The sequence below is a fragment of the Pocillopora verrucosa genome, chromosome 9 (assembly GCF_036669915.1).
Source record: "Pocillopora verrucosa isolate sample1 chromosome 9, ASM3666991v2, whole genome shotgun sequence".
In the NCBI taxonomy this organism is placed as follows: Eukaryota; Metazoa; Cnidaria; class Anthozoa; order Scleractinia; family Pocilloporidae; genus Pocillopora; species Pocillopora verrucosa.
Genome location: NC_089320.1, coordinates 22,547,342 through 22,573,518, shown reverse-complemented (window position 1 = coordinate 22,573,518; position 26,177 = coordinate 22,547,342). Strand labels below are relative to the sequence as shown.

The following is a 26,177-nucleotide window of genomic DNA, read 5'->3' as shown; positions in this document are numbered from 1 at the left end:
GCTCGGTGAACCTATGTCAAATCTTAGAAAACGCCTTACATACCTACGTGTGTGTATTGGAGGTTTCATAAACGCCTTGTGGACCTCTTCTTTAGGTTGCGGAAATTCAAGTTGACAATCTGCAGCCCCGCGTAGAGCACCTGTTGAAGGAGAGTAAAACCTATGCTAATAGGGAGGGGGCACGGGGAGATCACATCCACCAGTCGTTGCTTGATTTGTCCAGTCGTTGGGTGAAGGCTTGTGATGAAGTCGAGAAGCAGAAGAAAGCTGTCCGTATTGTGCCGAACTGGTATCAGTTCAGAAGCAACTTGGATGACATTGATGCGTGGCTCAGAAAGATGGAGCAGGAAAAAGAATTAACGGTTAAGGTGAGGAGGACTGGGTCGATTGTCATACTCAACACGTGCTGCGGTGTTTTGAATGGTCACGAAGAGTAATCAAATGTTAATGAGAGAGAGGAGTCTTCTGAAGGAGATAAGATTTCTTTGTTTGTGTTTTTTTTTCCTTATTGTTTTGCGACGTAGGATATAAGATAGACCGAGAACTTACAATTCTAGTTTGCTTATGATGGCGGATTAACAGTTGCAGATGGAAGAGGTGGAAATGAAGCAATAAAAAAAAAGGAAAGGATTGAAAAATGTTGAAATTTATGAACTTGAGACTGAATAAAGGAGAGATTTTTCAAGATTAACAAATGATGTCTTACTCCATCAATAAAATGATGTTGTCTTTCCTAATTCTTTAAAGCCGGAGGAAATCGAGGAGCAACAAGCGAAATACGAGATGGTGTTTAAGAATATCGAGGAACTAGACAGACAAGGAGTTCAGATACTGACTCCTCGCGAGATTGAACGACTGAGGAAGAGATTCAGGGACATTCACACCAAGTTTATGCAGTACCACAGGCCAGCTGGAGACAGTGAGTGGAATGTCTTGATAAACATTTTACTTCTTCTTCTTTTCTAACTACATGTTGCCTCTTGTTTTTCATCTTTCAGCGACTTCTTATCGCATCACAGTTCACACTGGTGACGTAAAGGATGCTGGTACGCAGTCGAACGTGTCTGTGATGTTGTTTGGTGATAAAGGAAAGTCATCGAAACTTCGCTTGGACAAATCCGAGACATACAACACCAAGTTCTGTCGCGATCAGCTTGATATATTCACCGTGTACAACATTCCACAGCTCGGCGATTTGCACAAGGTCCAAGTTTGGCATGACAGGACTGGACCCAAGCCAGATTGGTTCGTGAAGGGATTTTACGTTGAAGACAGATCAACTAGAAAGGTTTACTTTTTCAATTGCAATGCGTGGATTGGTCGAGATGCTGACATGCAAGATATCAAGTGTGAAGGTTACACCCTACCAGAAGGTGAAAAATAAGTCTATACAAAAATATTCTCTTTGAGCCTTCAATGCAATGGAGACAAACTCGTCAACTCCCCAAAACCTCTCGAAAATTGGTGATAGCAAACGATTTTTTCTACGAAATCTTTGTTAGTGAAGAAAATCTTACCAAGGGGGTCCCATAAACAAATAACGTATCGTTTAACCTTGGTCATGTCTAACCATGCTCATAACATTCTACAACTTGAATAGTGCAATAGTTGAATTCAAACGCAAAACTGCGACTCAAGGATTGTAATCTGAAAAAGATGTACGAAAATTTACCATGGCAAGGATATAAGGGTTTACAGGAAAAGGCCTGGGACTTTACGTGAGATATTCAATGCCACAAAGGTTCGCGTTGGTTGATTAGTCGTATATTCATTAAATTTGCTTAACAAATTGACAGTAAAGATGGTGCGAAGAGAATTTCAACCGGATGTTTTCATATAGATTAATTTTGATCAGTGTCTGCTTTGTTATGTTAAACTCTTTGTATTTTCCATTACATTGCCGCGTTGTCGGCGAGCGTAATTTCATTTGCTTTTATTGGTGCATTTCAATATTTTGCGAAGTAAAACCTTAGGAAATGTTGAGATGAACAGTTTTGTTTTCAAGTGTTACCTGTTTTGAAAAGAGAGATACTTATACTTTCCAAATTGTCATTCCAACCACGTGTTACAAGGCCTGCTATTGGTTGCAGCTGGGCGACTCGCCCAGTGAATAATAATTTCCATTTGAATGGTCGAATTTCAAAATAGAGTGTTCTGCTGGTCGTTCAAGTTTGATCAATTACGGAAATCTACGACTATTTTACGACTTTTTTGTCGTTCTTAGTTTGTTTTGGTTGATGTTAAGTGGCCGTGGCTTATAGTTGGTTGCACTTAAGGTATGATAGAATTTTTACGAAAATTACTGATCCAGTTCTGTGTACGTCCGCCACTAACACCATTTTCACAGATTAAGCTACAAATAGCAAATTTTGAACTTTATTTCGGCATACCAAACAGATCATTCAGATCATTACATCATTACAAAAATACTGGTTCTGTAATTTTTCGTGATTCTCTGTATTCTGATTGCTGTTTCCACTTTCTTGCTCAACAGAAGGCGATGATATTATGACCAAGGCGTCGCTAGCGCGAGTCCGCTGGCAAGTAACCCTCGTGGACCATGAACCTGCCTTGACTCCCGGATGGAAGTTGGTGGAGGACATCAGGAAACTTTCAGATGAAGTCCATGAAGCGGAGCTGCTGTTAGAATCTCCTGAGTTACAGAAAGCAGACTTTGAAGACTTCTCCAAACAGGAGGATAAATTGAAGGTTAGATAACCCAGCTAGGTGTTGAGTCACATGTCTCACAACACATTTCAGATCAACGTCAGTAGCTGAACAACTGGGCACCTACCCCTCCCCAAACCCAACATTAACCCTTACTTGTTATCAGTTGACTATTGTTGAATTTGGAGAGGGGTAGGTGCGAGTTTGCTCAGGTTCTGGCATTGATCCCACATTTCTCTGATGTGAGGACTTAGTTTAAGATTGAAATCAGAGTGTCATGATAATTATGCAGTCAAAACTTTAATTCTGTACAGAAATTATATTTTAAGAAAAAAAATTTATTCTGCATTCGCTTTTCTGCGTATTTTTTTAAAGTATTTCTTTTCTTTTTACAGCTGGTAAGCGAGAAACTGGAGAATTTTGAGCCACGTGCAACTGGAGTTCTTTCTCGAAGTGAAACTGTTCAGTCCGCCTGTAGTGAAAAGGAATACGATGCTGTCAAGAGAGCCGCCAGCAAGTTTAGACTACAATGGAATAACCTTAATCAGGTACGTTATACACGTTACCAACTGAAATTCAATATTCTACTATTTATAAAGTAATACAACGAGGGTTGATAACATGAAAGGGTGGAGCCAAATTAACTGCAGCCTGGGTAGCAGTCTTTTTCATTTCCTCTTAACCAAGCGAGATAGGAAGTTTGGCTTAGCAGGAGTCGCGTGAAGGTCTGGTACTGAGAAAGTATATACAGGAGGAGGGAAAAGAAACGGTAACGACTGATATGCAGGCTAAATCGGCTTGGTGACCAATCAAAAGAGGCATTGCTGTCATAGCCAAATTAATCGACTATTTTTATCATTATTTTGGCGCAGGATTACAAGGCGCGGTCGCTTCGCTGGGAGAAGGCAGTTGCAGTGTGGAGACAATTCCACTGCGATCTTAAAGACGTGACGTCATGGATGACACATGCGGAGAAGGTTCTTAATGAGACATCCGGGGAAGTTGAATTTAACGCCGCCAAAAAAGAACAAAAGGTAATGTACCAGGGAAAAAATCGAATGTTTCTGTGATATTACGCCTAACAAAGCGAAAAGTGATGTTGTCGTGCATTTTACGTTTTCCATCCGTATTTGTTCACTCTTTTTGGGTACGGCGACACCTTACTTTGATGTGTGGTTGAGACGTGTTTAACTGCGTTTTAAGTGTGTTTGATATGCTGCTGAATCTGTTTGAATTGCGTCCGAAAACTATTTCATCACGCTCAGTGAGTTGCGTTCAACACGCATCTCAGCGGTTAAGTACTCAAAGTTTTGCGAACTTTGCTCGGCACAAGTGTTTGCGTTAAAGCAAATCATCTACATGTATTTGCCACCGTAACCGTTGCGATATATTTCTCGTTAGGGTCTGGAAGATGGTATTGCCCGGCATCAGAGCACAGTCAATGCCATGAATACCGCTGGCCAGGAGATTATCAGTAAATCGACAACAGTGGAGGCTGATATGCTCCGTGATAAACTGACCAGCCAGAACAGGCGCTGGGAATCCATCTGCAATCAAGTCGCCAACAGAAGAGACAGGTTACTTAGCGTATTCAAATTGTTTCTATGTCTGACTCACGAGGATTTGAATTTTTATTTGAAAGAATATCTTGTGATAGACCCAAACCATACACGATTTAGAGTCGAGCTGCAGTAGGATTGGACTGGCGAACTTCCACGATTAAAAGTCATGTAACACACATTGATTTGTTTTATGTCCCTTTGGAATTTGGATACCTCGTCGATCATTACGCTGTCAACTTCGTGTTTTTAGATATATCTTCGTCGCGGCTATTACTCTTTGAAATTAAATTCTCTTCCCCTACCTTAGATTTAAAGAGGAAGCAATGCAGATTGAAGAGTTTTTGGAGGAAAGTGGAGAAATGCTGCAATGGATGGACGAAGCAGATACTGAACTGCAAACTAAGGATCCATCACCAGCTGATGAGGATGGACTGGTGCAACTGATTGAAAAAATAAAGGTGAGTCAGTTTTGATCCAGAAGAAAAAGGCTGTACTTTTGGCTGATCACAGTAATTTAGAATGAGATGAGACAATGATGGCGTGAATTCCTCTGTTTTCCATTTTCAATTGGCGATCATTCTCTGAGAGACTGAAGACAAAGCTCTTCACCAACTGGTTTGTTTTAAAACGTCTCGTGGTTTTATTTATAGGGCGTTCATAAGGAACAAAACGACAGAGAAGATACAAAGATAAGCATTCAACAGACGGCAGAAAGACTTCTGTCCAAACCAGCTATCTCTAAACCCAACTCAGAGACCATCAGAACGAGGCTGGACATCCTCCTCACTCGATGGGACATTCTGCGCGCAGATATCGCCACGCGTACGCGCGGAGTGGAGTCTAAGCTTAGACGAGTGTCAGAGTTCCTTATAGATCTAGAAGAGCTCAGCTCATGGGCCTCTGGGACAATAAAACTGTTAGAGAAGGGAGAAAGTGTGGAAGCTGTTGATATTAATCCCAAGGTTTGTTGCGTCGTTATGATAATAGTAAAAGTCAAATTTCTCGATTTAAGAAGGTTTATTTTGCTGTTTAAGCTCGGTGTGTTTAATTTTCAAGTACTTTGATAATTGATAAACAGCTCTTAAGTCTTTGTTCTACAGTAAAAGCTCGTCCCACCTGATAAAATGTAGCAGAAATCATTGAGTTAATACAGTGAATTCTCACTTGACAAACTCCTACTTTTGAGAAAACATTTTAGAGTAGAGAAGAAAACTTTCATGTCAACGAAAAACTGAGGTAGAGAGGTAGTTTGTTTGCTGACCCGAAATATTTCATGGATTGAGCATCAACAGAAGTAACGAGGGACGCTTCTTTTCCTTATTGGGACAGTGTTCTTTATTTATTCGTTTTAGTTTATTTATCCAGTTATTTTTTATTGCAGACTATTCAAGAATCAATGAAGTCTCGTCAACCGAAGCTTGACGCAATAAACGAAAACATGGCGCGCTACAGACGTGAAAGTAAACTTGATGGAAACCAGGTCCCCAAGTCCCTGGAGGTTAAAGTCAAAGAACTTAATGACAATTGGAGTCGAATTGCGTCACTGACCGCTAATATGTTTGCTCGCCTTCGATCGCCCCGATCGATTGTCGAGGAGAAACCTCTTCACTGTGTTCCTGTTCACTCTGGCATTCCGATGATCATAGAGGGTAAGTTTAAATGAGTTTTTTTCCTTTTTTTGAGGAATTCCTTCCCTCTTGTATTTTCGATTTAAGTGGTTATAGCAGTGAGGAATAGTTATGGAAGTTTTTTCGCATTGGCTTGTTTATACTTACATACGAAGCCAAATCATTCCGCTACATCCGTCGTATTTTGGTTCAGTATTGTTTGAAGAGTTGCGCCACATTGCAGCTGCTTAGGAAACAAGTATTTACTCTGTCTTTTATTTTATTTCAAGAGCGAGTATCTCCATGGCCGAAGTTCGACAAAGCAGTGTTGGAACTTCATGACTGGCTGGATACGTTGTCAGAGATGATGAAAACAGAGAAGATAGTACTGGGAGATTCTGAAGACATGGAAGGACTTCTGGAAAAACAAAAGGTGTGCTAAGATTCAGTGGATTCTCATATTTATCTTCTCCTTCGTTCGAGAACCAAAGTTGTGTCGCTCGTTATCTGAAAGCTTGTTATACTAAATATTTTTATATATTTTCGTTGTTTTAGTCCATAGATGAACAGCTTAAAACCAAACAGCATTTGTTGGACGAAATTGCTGAAATGGGTCAAAGTCTTGCTGATGATGCGCAGACCGAGGAAGACAAGTTCTTGATCGACAGCATGGTGAGTGACGTGGGAACATGTCACCAATTGCGTTTTTGGATTTAAAAAAAGCGCACATCGAACTTTCTTAAGTTAGAAACTTCTAAAATCTTATGTACCTTTAATTTAAAGTGTTCAATAGATTAACCAGTCTAACCAGGTGACTTTATTTGGACATTTGTGCAGGTCAGCAAATTAAAGGGTCATTGGGAGACTATCGCGGACAACTCAGGCGTCTGGCGAGGACAGATCGATTACTTGATCGAGGAATGGAAGAGATTCGTGGAACTTCGGGAAGAACTACTAGAATGGATCAGGAAAGCTGAGGCCTATCTAGAGAGAGACGAGAACGTGTACGGTTACACGGTCAGCGAATTGGAAGAACAGATCGACAAACATAAGGTCAGTGATGTTTAGTTAAATAATGGGAGACAGTTGTTGATTGGTAGTCACGAATGAAAAGGTTGATTTTTATGTAAGAACTAAGCAAAGCCACAGACCCACCAGTTTTGAAGGAGGATGCTTGACTAGCTTGTCCCAAGTTGCTAGACAGGTCGTAAATATCCAAGAAATCGGTAATGAAGGAAGCGCTTTTTATCAGTGTAGTTTAATCATACGCTGGGGCATGAAAAATTTTTTTCAATGTCTTTCTTTATCCAGAGTCTGATGTGATCGATAAAAAAGCTGTCATTTTAGAAATAGTTTGTCATTCAACTAATTCTAAATAAAACAAATGAACAACCTCACGATCACAATTTCAGTTCTGATTCGATAACTTTCGGATTTGTTTCTTGAGTGGGGATGTAACTGGCAATACACGGCAGGATAATTCCTCATACCCCTCTGGTCTCACTTGATCATAACTTTCTCTGAATTTACACAGGAGTTCGAAGATGATGTGGAAAACTGGCGCGGCAGCATCACTGCTGTGAATCAGTGCGGTGAACACTTGGTACAAGAATTCCCTCATTACGAATCGGGAGAACTGAAAAACTCCATGTCAGAGGTTAACGAGAGATGGAGTAACATAACTGTTAGGTATGATGGGAGAATTTTTTAACTTTTGTATGTCTGAAGAGAACTATTTCACGACAGGATTTAATCGAAGATCTCTGGAATAATCACATAATATTAATTTACAATGAAGCCTACATGGGTAAATAACGCCTATTTTTAAGTTGTGACAAATCTCATTTCATACTTGTAGTCAATTCACAACAGCTGTGTCCAGTTCCGGGCCGGTGACTTCGACTACCCGGACTGTATCTGTTTGTATTTTACAAAGAGTCGGGTTTTTTGCCCGCTTTCGTGTTACTCAAGTTCAGTCGTTAAATAACGCTGGTATAACACCTTTTTTATTATTGTGCCTTTCCTTTCTTTCCTCGCTGGAAATAGTAACAATAAGAAGAATAAAAAACAATACAATTACCGTAAAGACCTGATTATTTTACGATGTTGTCCTTCGCTAAGTAACGGTCGTTTTGCAGCATTTTTTTTCACTTTATTTCTTGTAACTACATGTTGTGATCTTTGGGTTAGGAGTCATGTGTTTGTTTGGCTATGAGATGATTTTCCAAAAACGGAGAAAAGGAAAACACTGAAAAAAAAATTGAAATACGTTTTGTCATTCAACTCTTCTACTAATTCAGACTGATGTGATTTCTGTGGGAGAATTTTATTGCTGTAGAAAAATATTGAATTGGGATATATATGCATATAATTGTAACAGCCACTGACCCTTGTCATTGTTGGATTGAGAAGTCCTGGTTTAACAAAAAATCAAGATCAAGGTGTTTTGTCGTTTTTGTCGAGGTCTAAATGTTTAGAGTTGATCGCAGTGAATGTCTCTTTGTGAAAGCCGCAGTTTTCAGAAATATGGTCGGCACTCGTGTGAATTTGTGTGATAAAGCTAAGACTAATTGTTGACTGATCGATTAGACCACCAATCGAGAAAAAATAAATAATGACAGATGTGATGCTAATTAGCTGATTTTGAGAATGAGATTCTGAATGAATACTTCCGAGATCAGATAAAATTTTTGGGTTGAGTACTTTATGTAATTTGTAAAAATCTCGTACGATGTGAACGGTCCTGGGCTGATTTCGCACGTTAGTTACAATGAAAAGTCGATCATATTACGCCCATCTTATATCAAAACGCATGTTTAAGAAGGAAGAATCGAAGCCCTTTGTGATATGATGTTACAAAAGTAGAAAATAGTCCATCAGCTGCCATGTCTGACCACTTTAATTTTTAAACTGGCGTGCTTTTGGAATGGTTTGTCTTCGCATACTCTCTGACGCATCTTTTCACAAATTGCCGAAGAAGTGTTAGTGGAGCCGAAAAAAAAAATTAAGTCAAGTACCTGTAAGAGATCAATTCTCAGATCGTCTATTCATCATGCGTTGTTGGAGTTGCTTGTTTGAGAGGTAATCTTTTATTTTACAATTGCTAACCCATCGGGTAGATGCTGATAAATATAAAAGCATGATGCGCACGTTAAATTTAATTTTTTGAAAAACTGATTCGGTTACGAATGCGGCCAAATCAAACTGCGCCTTGCATAGGATTTATCTGTTGGACCCTGAAGTGATTTGGCCGTTGTTGTTTGTACGTTTGTATAGTATATAGCAGGCTTTGTCGTTGTAGTATTTATATGGGCGCTTTTCATTTCTTCAGGTCTGACTCACGTAAGAAAAATCTAAAGGAAGCCTTCGACCGCATGGTGCGATTCCACGAAGACATGATCAATGCTTTAACATGGCTGACGTCAGCAGAGTCAAAAGTAGCGGAGTTAGACAGCGCGGTGGAAGCAACAAGTACTGAGGAGCAGCAAGACATGGATGCACTCAGGAAGGAATTGAAAGTAGGTCTTCAGTATGCTGCATTGTAACACTCTTTTTCAATTCTGTTGACATGTGACAAACAGTGAATTTTTCTTGAAAGGCAATGCGTGTCAGCGTGCTGTTTGAGGAGAGAGTTTTGTCAATGATATATTTGAGAATCATATTCTGAAGGCGAAATATAAATATTAAAAATTATGATAATGAACTTTGTTGATTTAGAGTAACAGGTTACAGTGTTAATGATACACTTGCGGCACTCGGAAGTGGTGATCTAGACGGGTAAATCGACCATATTCCCTTAGCCTGAGGAGAATAATTGTGGTAGTGTAATAACTTTGGTAATTGTTAGAGCAACTTCACTTTCTTACACGTTTTTTAATCGCCTGTGGGGAAGGGGAAAGAGAGCAAGATATGACGTAATCTTCGGCCAATCAGAGCACGAGCACGTCTGTAATCACCCGAACACCTCCACTAAAGCGATATAGTCAAATAAATTAATGATTCGTCAGCACAAAAAAAAAAACAAAAAAACAAAAAAAAACTAGGTGAAATTTTCCTACAAGGGCGTTTTTGTGTTAGGGTAATTGTCCAGAGAGTTGTTATTTTCTGAGGGTTTAGATTGTTTTATCATTGGGTTTTAGTTCCTGGAAGATGACATTAATGGACATCAAGAAATGTTTGCTTCACTTAACGAGAATGGCCAGCTGATTATGGCCGAGATGGAGCCTGGGGATGTGCTAACCGCTGTTCAAGCCAAGCTTGATGATATGAATGACAGGTGCTAATTGCATTTTTTCATATTATAAATATGGTATATGACTGTGTGTGTCGTTGTTTACGTTTTGATGAGTGTCTGAATTAAATAAGTTTTGTTTTTTTCCCCTTTATTATTGAAAGATGGCAATCACTCAATGTTCGCACGTTGGACATCCGAGATCGGCTGGAGGACACTGGTACCGAGTGGCGCCAGTTGTTGATGGACCTTCAGGAGATAATCGATTGGATTGCACGTGCTGATCAGGAACTGACCCTTCAGCAGCCAATAGGAGGAGATGTAGAAAGCGTGCGCAACCAGAACGAGATGCACCAAGTAAAGATTTTACTGGAATATAAGAATGTAACTTAAGATAGGACTTCAGAGCCATCTAAATTAAACCGATTGTGGATCAATATCAGTATCTTAGCAACTGCACACCTACTCCTTCCCTCACCAAACATTAACGCTAACTTGTCATCAAGTGACTGTTGTTGTGTCAAGGGAGGGGTAAGTGTGCAGTTGTTTAGATACTGACAATGGCCCCTTATTGTTTCAATTTTTTTGTCGTAAAAATATTGCTTTTATTTAGCAGCAAGTTTTCAACACATGCAGTTTCTGATTTGGAGCTTAATTGTCGAGAGGTCTCTCGCTTTCGGACAAAAACGAAATTGTAAGGAACAGTCCATGTGATATATTATAATAAGTGCATCTTATCTCAAATTTAGAAAAAACGTTTCTGGTAAATAAGATAAAATGTCAAATGAGTGGCTAGAAAGGAGAAAATTTCGAAAGGCTTTCTTAGGGTTCCTTTTGTAGTGGAAAGAACTATTGATGTAACTCTTTTTGGTCTCCTTTGTGTAGGCTTTCAAGGGCAAGCTTAATGTGAGGCGACTGGTTGTCGATCGCGCTCTGGACGATGGCCGGAGGGTTTTAGAAGAATATGAAACGGACCGAGCCTCTGACGAACCAAAAGATTCACCACGGGCGCGCATTGCGCAGAATCTCAAACGCCAGATCGACACAGTCAGCGAACGCTGGTCAATGTTGTGCCGGCGGTCAGAGGATTGGCAGCACTGGATTGATGAAGTCCTAAGGGTAAGTACCTTTCATGGAACGGGAACGAATTGTGTTCTTTTTTGTTCCGAATTGTGTTCGCTTATTAAAGGGGGTGTCTGTCACTTGTGCCATTTTTCTTGATTTTGGTGCTGCTGGCAAAACTTTGGCTCAGAAACGTGGACCAATTTGCAGTAATGGGCAATCTATATGTTCGCGGACGATGCGTCTCAAATATAAAGAGAGATAAATGGATGCTTTAAAAAAAAGCATGCACTCCTGTTCTTGCACCAGTTGTTCGAAGGATCGATAACGATAATTCTCTATCCGGTGAAAACCGCTGTACGTTTTGTCACACTCGTCGTCAAGAACAACTTAACAAGTACTGGACCTCTGGTTGACAGTCAGTGGCCATGTACCGTGGGGGGTAGGGTGATGAACAGTGGCCATGTACTGTAGGGGGTAGAGTGGTGAACCAGCATATCGCATTGTGTTCGAATACAATAGGGGATTACGCTAAAAAATGTGGCCTTTCCAAGTGATGTATCACTCCATCTGGTAAACGGTGGCTTTTAAGAAAAAAAGAGGCATTAAAATATAGTTGGGGAAGGGTTATCTCTTCCGGCTCTCTCGTGTCTTATTGAACAACACTCGATTTTTAAAACGGACGATTAGAAGTACCAGGCGGGGTATCATATGTCGGATGCATTTATTTTTGGAAGTATTCTGCAATGTTTATTGAAACTCGAAGGGTATCAAGATGCACTTCAAATAGAGAATAGTACTGGTATTTCTGTTTTGTTTGTATTATTTATCTTTCTTCATCGGATACACCTTTGATACAAAGGAAAAGTGTAGAGTATATAGGTCATCTGGAAACCACCCATATCCGGCCCATCGTATCAGCGGGCAATACAGCTTCATATTTCACATTTACTCTCGCACTTAGTGTTGACTTAAATTAAGTAGGAATCAAATCGTACAATATCTAGGATCTCCGTAACTGTGTGGCCAAATGGTGAGTACTGTCCACTACATAAGGTTATTTGACACAGTTGTTCGCTTAGGGTGAAATTTCATTCAGAAAATTTGGGATGATTTATTGCATTTGTGATTGTTTTTCACGGAGGTTATTGGAGCGAAGCTATCATTCATTGTTTTAATCAGTCATTGCACAAATTGATGTTTGTACGTGTCCTTGAAATATGCAGCTGCTCACTCTTTCCTCTTCCTTTTTTCGGTGAGTGATGCGTTGTTTTGTGATGAACAAAAAATCACAGGAGTTTATCTCTCTCGCAGAACGGGGAGCCTGGATGAAACTTAACCTTCGCGCACTGTTTAGCCCTTGTTTCGAGGTTAAATATTGCATTTATTTAGCGTAAATTGTCGCGTAAATTGTCCCGTGAATTGGTTTATTTTTTACCCTAAAGTTTCCACGCCCTCATGTTTACGACCAGTTTTCGAGACGAACATTTCATCATTGTAGTTTGTATTGAGAAGCCAAACAACAGTCGAAAGATTTCAGGAATTTCCCACTTATACGAATTTTGACCCTGGTATTAATGGCAACCCGATCGTAATCCCATGAAAGCTGGGCTGTTCAGCGAAGAAAGAAACTCTTCTTTCCTTAGAAACAAGTCAAAAAGCCGAAGTAATGATTCGCCAATTTATTGACGCTGTCGATTTTATTATCAGGAAGCAAGAGATGTTCGGAACCCACATACGAAAATTTGAACAATGATCCTGCATTTAACACTCACTTTCACGCGCTCAGCTGTAACTGGACAATAAACGCTATTAATTTGTTACAGAATTTGTGTACTGGAGAAGTATATGAGGCTTGTTTCGGCATTTAATTCCTATTCTTTACTTTATTTATGTCCTAACATGAAGTAGTAAGAACGCGCGAATTCGTTTCCGCTGCGGAAACATTGTGTAAGATTTCTCGTGCTTTTACCCTGAAGCCAATCAAATATTTGTTTATCTCCATAATGCACATGTTGAATTAACGTATTAGTTTCAAATTTGATTCATTTTTTGCAAATACCACGCAAAGTTTTATGTCAATTTCATTTTTTTTTAAGTCAATATAGGTTAAATATTCACATGTGGAACTCAATGACCCTGGTCACGCAATTTTACTTAGATTTGTCACGTGGAATTTTGCATTAACAATGAATTTTTGAATTAGGATCTTTACCAACAGAAGAATTGATAATCTGTACTGATTTTAATTGGGGAAAGGCTCATCTAGTGAGTTTCAGATCAGTGAAACCCACTACTTGACCACCATGCGATTTTTTATGCAGCGGAAAAAATAATGTTGGTGTCAGTTTAGTTAAGTAACGATGTCTGATATTGACGCTTTATCGCAACAAAACGGAAACAATATGCTAGAACTGAAATCATTTGATATCTCCTATAGATCTTGTTTTAAAAAAAAGTATTTCCCACATAAAATGTTCGAAACCACTAACCCTGCAACTCCCAAAATCTGATTGTTAATTCTCCTCTCTAGCTGCTACAGATTTCCTTGCATAAGAATTATAAGAATTTGGTGTTAGATCAAGATAACAACCGCTACCTGATAAGTTCGATTATTCTCCTTACCTTTTTGCTGGACAATGTATGAATGTTATAGGGAGAAGTAACATGTTAATCACTTGACTAAAAAGTAAGTTAATTATTGATAATTATTTATCATTTGAATCGTTTCCTTGCGGTTTCCTTTGCTCTTGGAAAAGTTCCTAGATAAGTATAGTTGTTTGTGCAACACGCTAGTTTTCTATTCGATATCTGCCAAAAACAAAAAAACGCTTCTGCTATTTGCCTTCTTTTGCAAATCTGATATTAGCAACCTAAACCCGCTTCGGACATAAGTCGCTTTAATCTTGTTTATACAGTAAACTGCTCTCTTTTTTTTAATACGTCCGCGTCTAAGAAATGAAAATCGTGTCATCCGCCGCAGGCTTAGTTATCAACTTATCATCCTGTGGATTTCTTGGGTCTTTATTGAAAAGGGGATTTATTACTAGGTTTTTATGTAACTTCGTAGATATGTAACTACTTTTGTTTTACTCAAATTACGGGTTGAAGTAGTGATGCAACTGATGCACATGCCCCGATAAAGCTGGAACATGGATTATCTGTTTGATAGTTTTGTGAGAAAACAGTTTCTGTCTGCAGAAATGACTCGGATTGTTGAAATATTTATTCATTTACGAGCTAAATTTGATGACGTGCTGCAGACGTTCTTGTCTTTTTAATACGATTGAGAGAGTGAGAGAGACACCAAATGCAGCATTTTTAACCGAACTTTTGAATGTTTTGGTTTGCAATAGCTTTTGTTTTCCTCATGTTAGACATTTCGGTATTCCTGTTATTTGTGACTTTTTTCTTCTTAAATAATTTAGAAAGGAAGGATTTATACTTCTTTTCATTTTGAACCATCGGCCCGTGTTTGTTATGTAGGGAGAACATCATTCAAGCATCTTATCTGTTACACAATACTTCTAAACTGATTATATTCGTTGAGACTTCCGCAAAGGCTTACCTTCTTTACTACTTTAAATTCAGTATTTAGCACTCCTCGTTATGAGCAAGCTTTCGTTTTTGGTATAAACACCGCTAGACGTTATTTAGGTGGAATGTAAGATTCACATAGAAACTACGAAAATATGTTTTGATACGAAGGTCTTAGTAGTGCTTGATATAATGCTGTTTCGTCCTGTCTTCTGTGCCTAACGTGACCCTTATTGTGGAATGATTCAATTTTTTGGTAACAACGGCATATATTACTCAGTTGTACTATGTTAGGTTAATGAGAGTTTGTATAAATCTTCTAGCGTTCTGTCACAAATGCCGCAATCTGATCGGTCACGCTACTCACTAACTTTTCCGCGATTGGTAATGATTAACTTTTGTGAAGTGAGAAGCACATGGTGTGACATACATGTATCATTATTCAATAAAATGGTCAGTGTTCCAGAAAATTCCCAACAAAGCCCTAATTTTGTTTTAATTTTTCTTCTTCTAAACAGAAGTTGCAGCTTTTCCAGGGTCAGATGGAGGAGATTGATGTGCGATTGGTTGAGGCCGAGCAGGTGAAGTCGAACTGGACACCAGTTCAAGATCTCGTCATTGACTCGCTATCCGAACAGATGGATGAACTCAAGGTAATGATAATCGTGGAGTGCTTTGAAACAGATTGTGATCTCTTGACTGTCCGCAGTGTGTTCCAAATGTTATTTGTCAATGTTGTTTTGTACAAACGTTTTCCAAAGAGTATTGTGGAAAAACTTTACTTTGCCATAGGCTTTCTCAAACTTAATCGACACTTGAGTCGTTAAATAACGTGCCCTGCTCAGCATCATTAGTTTCTTTAAATGAGAGACTGAACTTTTGTTCTTTAACTATTACTTTTAATCAAGATGGCATCAAGTGTTAAAATCATGAAGTAAGACTCCTGGCAATGCCTAGCCTAAAAATCAAGCTGTAGTATCAGTTTTCTGTCAATTCTTAAGTCCTGAAATATTGACTATTACAATTGTGAAGTCATCGGCCTCCTAGACATTTATGAGTTTTTTTCTGTCGACCATGTAAAAGAGAGTGCCTTCTTTACATCCAGGACTTCGCCTTACACTCATCCGGGATATTTGATCTCTTGTAGAGTCTCCAGGAACAAATAGCATCTCTTCAGAACATGTTTGAGACTCTCAGCAGCACAGAGAGCGAACTGAGGCACAAGGGTGTGTCGCTGTCGCCAAGTCTTCAAAACCGGATTGACCAGTTGTACCGAAGATGGAAACAGTTACAGATCCAACTGCTGCAAAGACAACACGCTCTGCAAGAAGCCTACTCCAGCTTTGATTCTTCATCTGTGCAAGGATTACACGGTTAGTAGATATCATTCATTACAGGCGTCTTCTTAGGGAGTACCAGTTAGGTTCATAAAATAGCGACAGTTTGCTGAGTTGCTACGTGAATTTTGCTTTTTGTTTTCCCCTATCTTCCCTTGCTTTAAGAATGCAAGATGACAGCCGTGCAACAGTTCGCGAAGGAATACTGAACGTTCGTCGGCTGTGAATTTTCTTTTACGTGTATTTGACTTGTCATTTCAGTCAGTATGCTGACCTGCATAATTTGCTTTCCTTTTATTCACCAGCGAGTGTCGAACCACCCTGGGAACGAGCGGTAGCACTGAACAAGGTTCCTTACTACATCAAGTAGGTTTGCAGTTTTTACCTTTCTTACTTGCTGTATCGATTCCTTTCTTGTTTTGTAAGGCGTTTTTCAGCAGAAAATTGTTCGGTTACCATGTCATGTGCTGCTTACTTCTTGTTCGTGAACCTTTAGCTTGAACTAGTAGACATATTGTCACCGAAAGTCAATTATCCGTGATGCTCATAATTAATACTTCTTCATAATATTGTCACAGCCACAAGACAGAAACAACACAGTGGGATCATCCCAAGATGACAGAGCTTTACCACCAAATCGGTGAGTACTCTTCTTCTCAACACTTGGTTAGGTTTCCCTAACTGTTCCCTGATACCTATATGCTACCCATGTATACTCCTGGGTGGAGACACGCTCTGTTACTTAACTTGCCCAAGACCACAACACAAAGACTCTGTTGGGGCTCAGACCCAGACCTCTTGGTCCGATGTCCACACGGCCAGCTATGGGGCCTCCGAATTTTCCACTTTTTGGAGAGTAAGTTAAATTTTGACAGAACTATGCTTTTAGAATGACTTTGTCCAATTTTCTCGTGTCTTTTCTTTGCAGCGGAACTGAATGATATCAAGTACAGTGCTTACCGAACGGCTATGAAACTTCGATGCATTCAAAAGGCTACTAGTTGTAAGTTGTTCGTTTTTTTTGTTTTCTTTGTTGAGTTTTTAGTGCTATTCTTATTTCCCTACATATTCCATAATCCCAGTAAAGGAGTGTCTTTTAATGTACCTCATTCGCTCATGTTGAAAATAGATCTAGAACTGGCGACTATTTTCCTCCACAGAGTATACGAGACAAAACGGGACTTTCTTGATTTCGATCCAAGGATGATATTCCAAAGTCTATTCTAAACTGGTTACGATGGCAAGGCCTTGAAACAATATATTCAAGTTTGCTTCCTTGACCAATGATTTATGATATAAATTTAATTTGAAGTGTGGATAAATATCAATTTTACTCTTGTAAACAGACCTGTGTAATTTATTAACTCTTAACACAATTTTCTCGCTTAACAGTGGACCTGGTGACACTGAACAATGTGATGTCAGCCTTAGAGCAGCACAATCTTAAACAATCTACGAACGATTCTCTGATCGGTGTCCCGGATATGGTCAAGGTATTGACCACTATATATCAAAACATTGAGGTGCCAGCGGATTTATCGATGACCAGCAATGAGTTCTGTGTTGACCTGACGCTTAACTGGCTTCTTAACGTCTATGACAGGTAACTATTTTGATGGTAGTTTGTAAGCATGGTTACCTTTCTAAAGTAAATGAGTTGGCTATTAGGGATTTCATGAAGCCTCCCAGCTGGTTATCTTCGATTTATTTCGATGGATGTTAGCCGACTTCTCATACCAGGACAATTTGACCCGCTCTCTAAGACATAATTAATCACTGTGGGGATGGGAAGGCAGCAAGTGTTCGATCAATTTTTCCGGAGTAAAGCAAGCTTGAAAGTGTCTTCTTCCCCGAAATGTTCATTTGTATATAAGCGCGCTTTCTTCTCAAAACATTGTATACTACAAGGGCATTTAAAATTGAGTCCTTTATTTTTTTCTTTTAGCGGGCGAGTTGGAAAGATCCGTGTTCTTTCTTTCAAAATTGGTCTGGTGACAATGGCGAGAGCTCATTTAGAAGACAAATACAAATGTAAGAATTTGAAGGTTTGATTTTTTTTTGTTGACGCTTATATTTTTTCTTGCGTTGTCCAGCTAAAAAAAGGTTTGATGCCTTTTTCAGATTTATACCGGCTTGTGACGGACGAAAAAGGCTTAATGGACCACAAGCAACTAGGATTGCTCTTACATGACTCACTGCAGGTGAAGCTTAAAGCTATTTTTATTTTTACTGAAATTGTACACCTAATATCGAGACAAAGAGGCGGCTTTTATTCGGTAAATACAGGCATTTAGTCAGGAGCAAGATATTCTCCTGGTCTACTATTTAAACGGAGCCTCCTCTCGAGTTATAGTGTTTCAACCCGATAGTTCGACCGAATTTCAAGATTTTATTCCCATTTTTTTGTTTTTACAGATTCCTCGTCAACTCGGTGAAATTGCCGCCTTTGGTGGCAGTAACATTGAACCGAGTGTGAGAAGCTGTTTCTCGAAGGTAGGCTACTTAAGGACTCCAATCTCAAAGTTGTTGAAATTCACCATCTGAAATCATAAAGTTGTCGCCAACAAGAACACGCGCCATCCTCTCGAGCGAGCAGATGCACGACTGAAACAATTCGCTTCTTATTGTGTTATTTTACTCTGAGCTCTATTTGCCTCCTTGCGATATTTCCCGCTCTTCTGATTAGCTTCTATAAGTATTTTAATGAATTTGTCTAACGAGACCCAGTCGAAATGCGCTCTAAAATCTCTATATGGTGGTCGCAATTATCTCGTCGTCGTCCATGTACTAACCCCAACAGACGCCACAAATCTCGTATGTCGGTCGAGCTCAGTTTAATTCGGCGAGCACAACTTTGGTCATAAGTTCAGAAAGATCATCGGTTAAAAGTTTGAAACTGATTGCATTTATTGCTGTCTGTTGTCAACAGACCGGAGAAAAAAAGACCATCGATTGTGCAGAGTTTATGACATGGCTCTCAGTTGAACCTCAGTCTATTGTTTGGCTGCCAACACTTCACAGACTCGCCGCGTCAGAGGCTGGTAAGCACTTTACTTCCTTTTTTCTTTTGTGATCTAGTATTTCTCTATTTCCTTCATACCCTAGGTAAATTTGCATATAGCCGTGAAATGATTAAAAAATTTCACGATAAAATGTTATCTATGTTACCTATTAAAAGACAAAAAAACTTTTGGCTTTGCCTGTCACTAATGTTCTGTTTTTTTGGGTCTCTCTTACAGTGAAACACAAAGCCAAATGCAGTATATGTAAAGAGTACCCTATCGTTGGGTTTAGGTATGTGACTTTTCTTCAAGATCACCATTCCATGTTTTTTTTCTTCTTTATATTCTCAAGGCCTTCCTTAGTGCATTAAAAATATATCCCCTTGAAATGTTTTTCATTTGTTGCAGGTTCCGTTGTCTAAAGTGCTTCAATTACGATTTATGCCAGGTACCAAGCATTGAATGTGAAGTGTATTGCTTTGCTAGCTGCTAATAACAAATTCAATTCTTACTAGTTTCCTAACTATCGTATTTGTCATTCCTCATCAGAGCTGCTTCTGGTCGGGCCGAGTCTCCCACGACCATCGTCTCACTCACCCAATGCATCAGTACTGTTTGTCGGTGAGTAGTTGCTTCGTTGTTAGATTGACTTTGTTTGATTGACAATTTATCCATTTAAGTGTATTAGTTAAGTGTTGCAGCTGGTTTCAGGTAAACGCGATTTTCTTATGGTCAGCGCGCAGGTAATCTAGTTAGAGGTGTGGCTTCGAGCCTGGCAGGACACATAGACACAAGATACTTTCTCTTTCTAATGCCTTTACACTGAGAACAATAAACGATGACCCTTGTGCCTGTGCGCATCTTGGTTCGTGTTAAGGCTTCAGTTGTCAGCCAGTCAAACAATCCAGTCGTTGATATTTTTTTGTTTTTCTTTATGTTTTTTTTTTTTGTTCCACCCTTTCTCGTGTTTGCTGCTGTGGTACATGTAAATTGTTGCATTCTGTATTATAGGTAAGATTAAGTATTGTTATTTTTCTTTTTATTAAGACCACCTCTGGTGAGGATGTGTTAGATTTCTTGGCCATGGTTAGAAACAAATTCAAGAAAAGGCGATACAAGAACAAACCGCCACGAAAACTCGGTTATTTACCGATTCAGACTGTAATGGAAGGAGGAAATCTCGAAACGTAAGTTAAGCAAATGATGAATAGTGACTGTGAAAATCATATATGTGCACTGCGGTTGAAGAAACGAATACAAGCGATCCTCGCAGTTATGAACACTACTGAAATATAGTTGAAATAAAGCCTGAAAAAAAATTCAGGCCCATACGGGATTTGAACCCATAACCTTAAGCAAAGGTTGTTTGGTAAACCGCGCAACAAGTACAAAACTGTATTTTCGTCAGCCAGTCAAAATTAGCCCTAGAGGCTTAGTGTTCGTTTCCTTTGCATTGCTTGTTGTTGTATACCTTTTGTTCGTTATTTTTTTCTCTCTCTGTTGATAATCACTTTCCTTTCTCTTTTTCCTCTTTTGTAGGCCACCCATGCCGACTCCTCAACAAAATGTTAATCACGAGGTACACAACAGACTAGGCATGTTTGCTCACAGGTGCGTGAATTATTCACATCCAATTTCTTCCTTTACTTTCCTTGTATTGTTTGGCAGAAGAGTGAACTGAAGAAAGAAATTGGTTTTGAAGGGATTGTTACAGGAAGGGTATTTCCCGCATTCGGGAAACAAGAGCGTTGAGACTTATTTGAGTAGTCCAGGAGGTAGGTTGCTAGACAAACAGAAAAGGTGATTTTTTTTCCCCTTGCTTGCAGGTTGGCCGAGGCAGAATCAGAAGGAGGAAAATATAATCCACAGGATTTGTAAGTCTTTGCACGACTAAGCTGTCTTGTCCTTTTTTTTTGCGTTGACATTTCCAACAGAATTGGTCTCAGTAAATGTGTTGATCTGCCTGGATTTGCCGTCCTGCGGTCATGATTTGATAAGGGTTAAACCTGTATTGTTATTTCGCAGGGACGAGGAACATCAGCTTATAGCACAGTACTGCCAAAGGTAATAATTTTTCCACCATCTATCTGTCTGTTTGTCTGCCAACGTTTCCTAGATGTTTCCGTACGTTTTTCATTACACCTTAAATAAAACGTCTCTATGGACACTTCGGATATTAGCTGTTTGAACTACGCTGAATTTTTAAATCGAATTTACTCTAGGCACCGAATTAAGATAAAGTGGTGCCATCGTTTCAATTATCTGTAGACATTAAAAATTAGTAGACTCTGTTGTTCCCATGTAGCTTGTTGAAGTTGTTTTTCTTCATCATATAAATAGTACTTTTCTTTTCATTATTTACAGCCTAAAGAGCGATACAGCAGACGCGGTAAGAACTTCACAACTGATTTACCAAATGATGATTTTCTTGAGCCCTTGAAGTTTGTCGCGATGTCTCTTATTTCTGTATTATGACACTCGTTCTTGTTGTCGTAGCCCAAAAGTCCAACTCAGATTGTAATGGCTTTAGATGCGGTAGAAAAAGAAGATCTTGAAGCTGAGCTTCTCAAACTGGAAGAAGAAAACAGGTCAGTATTTTGTGATAATTTATGATAACGAGCTCGTCATCTTTTGCCCAAAAGTCTTTATCGCCAACAATGATCAACAGGTTTATTGCTTTCAACCTCATGCGTCATTTATTTTGCCAGGGACCTCCAAGAAGAATACGAACGGCTCAAGTCCATTAGAGATCAGTCTAGCCTTCCACCTGATGGTGAGGCATCTCCCGGGGGACCTCAGAACAGAGATTCCGAGCTGCTAGCAGAAGCTAAACTGCTGCGTCAGCACAAAGGTCGCCTGGAGGCGAGGATGCAAGTATTGGAGGACCATAACAGACAGTTAGAGGCGCAGTTACAGCGACTTAGACAGCTACTCGATCAGGTGCAGGCAAATGATGATTACTGAATGACCCAGAGCAGAAATTTCTCAAAAATTCTCCGCAATATCTCATACGTATGTTATCGTTGATCTCTTTTTAGCCGGGTCAAGACAAACAGAGCGGGGCTCAGTCCTCTGAACGAACCACTCCGTCTTCCTCCATCAGCTCGCTCGGAGACGGTCCGTATTCCCCGGTAAAGTCAGGTCGATCGGGAAAATCCCGCGGGAATGATAGTGATTCCGAATCGGAACCTGGTGGGACGAACTCAGGACCCATAAAGAATGGTTTTGCCGGTAAAGGAAGTGAGGATCCAGCTTTAAAAGAAGTCATGAGTCAAATAAGCTCTTCTTTTCCTCCTGATCAGAAAAGTGAGTGAGGAGCGAGGCACGGTAAAGCACCATTTGGTTTGTTGTTTGTTGTATGTTTTCAGTGACTAATGCTGTTAACTCTTGTGTAGTGTCTGCTGAAGCCTAACCAGTGGAATCTAACCCTGCATGACTGTTGACTCTTCTGGTAAGAGATCTAAACTTACCCACTTTTACAATCAAACTCTGCACAATTATTGATTTGTCCAAAAAAATTAAAATAAAAATAATAATAAAATCCTATCATGAGATCAAAAGAAAACAAAATACAGCAATCACTAAAAACAAACGCCTGACACAGCCCGCGGCAATCAAGATCACTGTAGTCCTCGCTTACTTGTTCCTGCAGTAACTTGCTTTTTTGAAGGACACAAAGCTCTCCCGTGACCATCCGTTTCAGCAAGCCTGTCACAAAATTACTTCTCTGTATCCACCTGCACTTGCTTTGATGCGTCACGTGCACTTGCACTGAAGCTGACTTGATACTTTTAACTCGTAACATTTAAACGTGCATTTGAAAGAAATAGCAATGCATAGTGCTATGTATACAATTGTTATGATAAGTCTATTCGTCAAGAAGGTATTGAGAACTGTACTTATTGTTCGTCATTTTGTTAAAAGGGAAGTCTGCTAATCTTCTCCCAGGTTCGGAACGTAGCATTAAAACGTGCAATACATAGCATAGCAATACATAGTGCTGTGTATACAATTGTTTCAGTTGTTATATAAGCCTATTCGTCAAGAAAATTTTGAGAACCGTACCATTTGTTCTCCAGTTTGTTAAAGGGAAAGTCTGCTAATCTTCTCCTACGTTCAGAACGTAAACATATTTGTTGAAGAAGGGAACTACTTTAAAGAAACACATCAATTTATGTGCTTGGATAATTCAATTAAATTACCATGCACTTCGCACATTACGTCTATCAGAGCAATCTTCACTTGTATGTGGAAAATTATACGGGGTTGCCTAAGATTTGCTTTATTTCGTTGTGTGTTTGATCCAGAAAAGTCGCCTAGTCTCTCAACCAATCAGCTTCAAAACAAAAAGCTATGGCGACTTGGTCACTCGCGTTTTCCCGCGCTTCGAACATTTTCCTTGTTTTTGCTTCGAGTTCTCATAGTTTCCTGGTGAACTCTTCTTACTATGAATGGTTTTCGTGATTGCTTTGGTTTTGGATTTACGAAACTCAATCGAAAAGAACCCGAAGCACGAGTTGAACCGCGAAATTTATGAAGACAGTCTTTTTTTTTTCGCTGAAATGCCAGTACAAGTCCAACCATGTTTAGCTTTGATTGGAGCTGATCATTAATCCATATTGTTTGTTTTAGGTGCAGACCCCGTTGGACATTTGTTTGCTACTGCAAAAGATGTTAATAAAGCTGTGGAATCTCTAGTTCAAGTCATGACAGATGACGAAGCTGAGTAGTAATGATAGATATTTGGGCAAATAACTTACATTATTCAGGACAGACACTAAGGAACATTTTGTAAACATTTTGTCTAGGAGATTGTATACGCGTATTTTTACTGGTTTTCCCAAAGATTTGCTGTATGGGATAATAAATACCTGCTCACTCGCCACTCAAATCAGTGCTCGAATGTTGTAGTCTACAAGAGCCGAATGTCTCCGAATTTGATCGTCGGGTGTACTCGACTTTCGGCGACGGAGTTGTGTCTCGAAGAAATCACTACATCTGGGCGAAATATGTTTGAGACGGATGTTGTGTGAAGTAGTTGTTTAAGGGCAGACTTCGTTATCTGTTAACAAGCGGTGAAGCATTACTCGTTATTCAAAACTACTTTTAAAGACTTTTTTCTAATTGTTAGCGAAACTACTGCACTTTTTAAAATGCAGTTTTTTCGGAAATTTGATAATTCATTTTTAGTTAATTGAATGATTTTCGTCGAAATTTGCTGTGGAAAAGTTACGAACAGCTCCACTATTAACCAATAATAGATAATGATAAATTGATAAATTAAATATTTCAGGTGCTTTTTAATTTTAAATGAACAGTTCCAAGTAAAAACCACAAAGGTAGCACTTACTGACATGTGGTTGGAAATGAATTTTGTGAAATCAAACCAAGACGTTGTAAGTTGACTGGCATGAGGTACGATAGCCTCTCCTAATAGCGTTACTAAACGTGTGCGAAGTAACAACGTAGGGTATCTTAGGTATCTTAGATTCATCTTGTTAAATTTTTCAACATGGTTCTCTTTTAATCCATTTAATCTGTTTAATCTGTATCGTCGTCATCCTAGTCCTTTTGGGAGTAGCTTTTGGCGTTTTGATCGTTGTTTTAATATTTGTGTTATTTTCAAAGTAATTGTTGACTTTGTTAGTAAAACGATATGAAATACTTTAATTTAACCCCATTTTGCACTTTTTCAAACTTCAGTCGGTATAATTTCAAATGCTTAAGTAAACATTAGACATTAGCATATGTAGCTTTAGAAATCCTAAGTTATGTATTTTTGGCCTATTATAAAACCTTGTCTTGGCGAGTGAAGCGAAGGCAATGCAATCTATTTAAACAAAATTTCGTTTGTTTTAACATGAAGGTGAAAACTCTGCTGTAGCTGGTAATACCAATACTATCAAGATGATTTCAAACAATTCCAAAAAGTTTAGTTGGTCTTAATGGTGTAATGGAAGAATATTTTCGTATTGAATAATGTTATTTTCGTATTATTAGTTGAATGGTATGTAAATTTTATAGCGTAATAAAGTGCTAATAAACTTGTTGCTTGTTCAATCCTTTTTTTGTTTTCAGACGAAGTTCTTTGTTGTGTTTCGAAAATCTCCTAATTTAATCCCTGGATAAAACAACTAGTCATTCTTTGCTGAAATGATGAGATGCCATTGTAAATTTAATGAACCCTATCACTGTCAAGAGTGCTAACTCTGTAAGTTCTCCCTACAACATCAATACATGTCATGTAGTGAATGTAAGATCTTAGCGTGCAGAATGTTGTCAATTGTTAATTAGGGTGTCTCTAGAGTGTTGTTGCTGTTTCGCGTCGTCTTTCCACCGGTTAGTTAGCTTCTTTTGTTTTCCATACCGCATACTTTCATTTATTATTGTTTCATTCTTAATTATTGGTGTCAATTACACTCTCAGTTAGTCGTTTCGCATGCATTAATTTTCAGTTTTTCCTGCGTATATTAACTTAATTTTCCCTGTTCAGGATGCCTTTCTTTTCCCTGTAGTCGCGCTAGTCGCATTTGACTTTCGAGCAGTGTCTACGTTTTTTCTCGTCGAGTGCAAGTGCAGTTTGTGAGTAATCGTAACAATGTAAGTATCATCGTTTCAAGTAGGCTGTATTTCTTTCCTACCACTTTTACATAATCAATTGTTGTAATTTTGTATGTTTTTTAGTTTCAACTCTCATCGTTTTTCCACATCAATAAATCGCCTTTTTTATTAGTTAATCGTGGTGTTGGAAAGCTACGGTTACCGCAGTCACAGTAAATGATGGAAAAAGATAAAAACATCAACTAGAGAAAAAAAATTTAGTTAAAAACCAAATCTTCATAACTAAAATTAAAAGAAACGTAGAGAAACAAGTAAGAAGAAATGATACCGAGATCCTAAAGGTCACAGGGTCGCCAACCGGTCGATGTTTCTTAAGGTGGTAGTCGTAAGGAGAAAGGTGATGTTTTTTACATCTGTCCTTGTCAAAAATTGTCATGTCAGTTTTTGAACAATAAAATGAAGCTTGTGAGGGGCAAATGATTGACGGTGAAGATTACTTAACGCAGAGACAGCAAACAGCCTAAGAGAAAACATTATACGGTAAATTTCCCACGACAAGTGTTCGTTTGGCCGAGATATCAAATGGGTTCTCTAGCTAACGTAAGTTGAAT

At 39.0% G+C, this 26,177-nt stretch overlaps 1 protein-coding gene across 5 annotated transcripts in view; it reads left to right on the top strand.

The window, feature by feature from the left end:
* LOC131783790 (dystrophin) overlaps window positions 1–25,054 on the top strand; it is a 53,994-nt gene extending 28,940 nt beyond the window's left edge. For 3 of the 5 annotated variants that reach the window (XM_066172702.1, XM_059100553.2, XM_066172701.1), the window contains exons 33-72: window positions 96–368; window positions 748–919; window positions 999–1,373; window positions 2,495–2,709; window positions 3,063–3,215; window positions 3,540–3,701; window positions 4,069–4,244; window positions 4,537–4,687; window positions 4,880–5,191; window positions 5,611–5,878; window positions 6,127–6,269; window positions 6,392–6,508; window positions 6,674–6,889; window positions 7,371–7,525; window positions 9,168–9,354; window positions 9,976–10,112; window positions 10,232–10,424; window positions 10,953–11,186; window positions 15,185–15,319; window positions 15,814–16,039; window positions 16,309–16,369; window positions 16,582–16,643; window positions 16,932–17,006; window positions 17,396–17,606; window positions 17,949–18,034; window positions 18,125–18,204; window positions 18,419–18,496; window positions 18,933–19,044; window positions 19,243–19,297; window positions 19,414–19,453; window positions 19,555–19,626; window positions 20,053–20,192; window positions 20,545–20,616; window positions 20,832–20,879; window positions 21,031–21,069; window positions 21,370–21,394; window positions 21,502–21,593; window positions 21,714–21,945; window positions 22,044–22,311; window positions 23,638–25,054. In XM_066172702.1, coding sequence (XP_066028799.1) covers window positions 96–368; window positions 748–919; window positions 999–1,373; window positions 2,495–2,709; window positions 3,063–3,215; window positions 3,540–3,701; window positions 4,069–4,244; window positions 4,537–4,687; window positions 4,880–5,191; window positions 5,611–5,878; window positions 6,127–6,269; window positions 6,392–6,508; window positions 6,674–6,889; window positions 7,371–7,525; window positions 9,168–9,354; window positions 9,976–10,112; window positions 10,232–10,424; window positions 10,953–11,186; window positions 15,185–15,319; window positions 15,814–16,039; window positions 16,309–16,369; window positions 16,582–16,643; window positions 16,932–17,006; window positions 17,396–17,606; window positions 17,949–18,034; window positions 18,125–18,204; window positions 18,419–18,496; window positions 18,933–19,044; window positions 19,243–19,297; window positions 19,414–19,453; window positions 19,555–19,626; window positions 20,053–20,192; window positions 20,545–20,616; window positions 20,832–20,879; window positions 21,031–21,069; window positions 21,370–21,394; window positions 21,502–21,593; window positions 21,714–21,945; window positions 22,044–22,311; window positions 23,638–23,735 — 5,946 coding nt within the window. In that variant the 3' untranslated portion in view covers window positions 23,736–25,054. Of the gene's footprint in view, window positions 1–95; window positions 369–747; window positions 920–998; window positions 1,374–2,494; window positions 2,710–3,062; window positions 3,216–3,539; window positions 3,702–4,068; window positions 4,245–4,536; window positions 4,688–4,879; window positions 5,192–5,610; window positions 5,879–6,126; window positions 6,270–6,391; window positions 6,509–6,673; window positions 6,890–7,370; window positions 7,526–9,167; window positions 9,355–9,975; window positions 10,113–10,231; window positions 10,425–10,952; window positions 11,187–15,184; window positions 15,320–15,813; window positions 16,040–16,308; window positions 16,370–16,581; window positions 16,644–16,931; window positions 17,007–17,395; window positions 17,607–17,948; window positions 18,035–18,124; window positions 18,205–18,418; window positions 18,497–18,932; window positions 19,045–19,242; window positions 19,298–19,413; window positions 19,454–19,554; window positions 19,627–20,052; window positions 20,193–20,544; window positions 20,617–20,831; window positions 20,880–21,030; window positions 21,070–21,369; window positions 21,395–21,501; window positions 21,594–21,713; window positions 21,946–22,043; window positions 22,333–22,400; window positions 22,457–23,637 lie in introns of all 5 variants that reach the window. The other 2 variants (XM_066172703.1, XM_066172704.1) reach the window with 2 other exon arrangements.
* The last annotated feature ends 1,123 nt before the right edge of the window (window positions 25,055–26,177 follow it).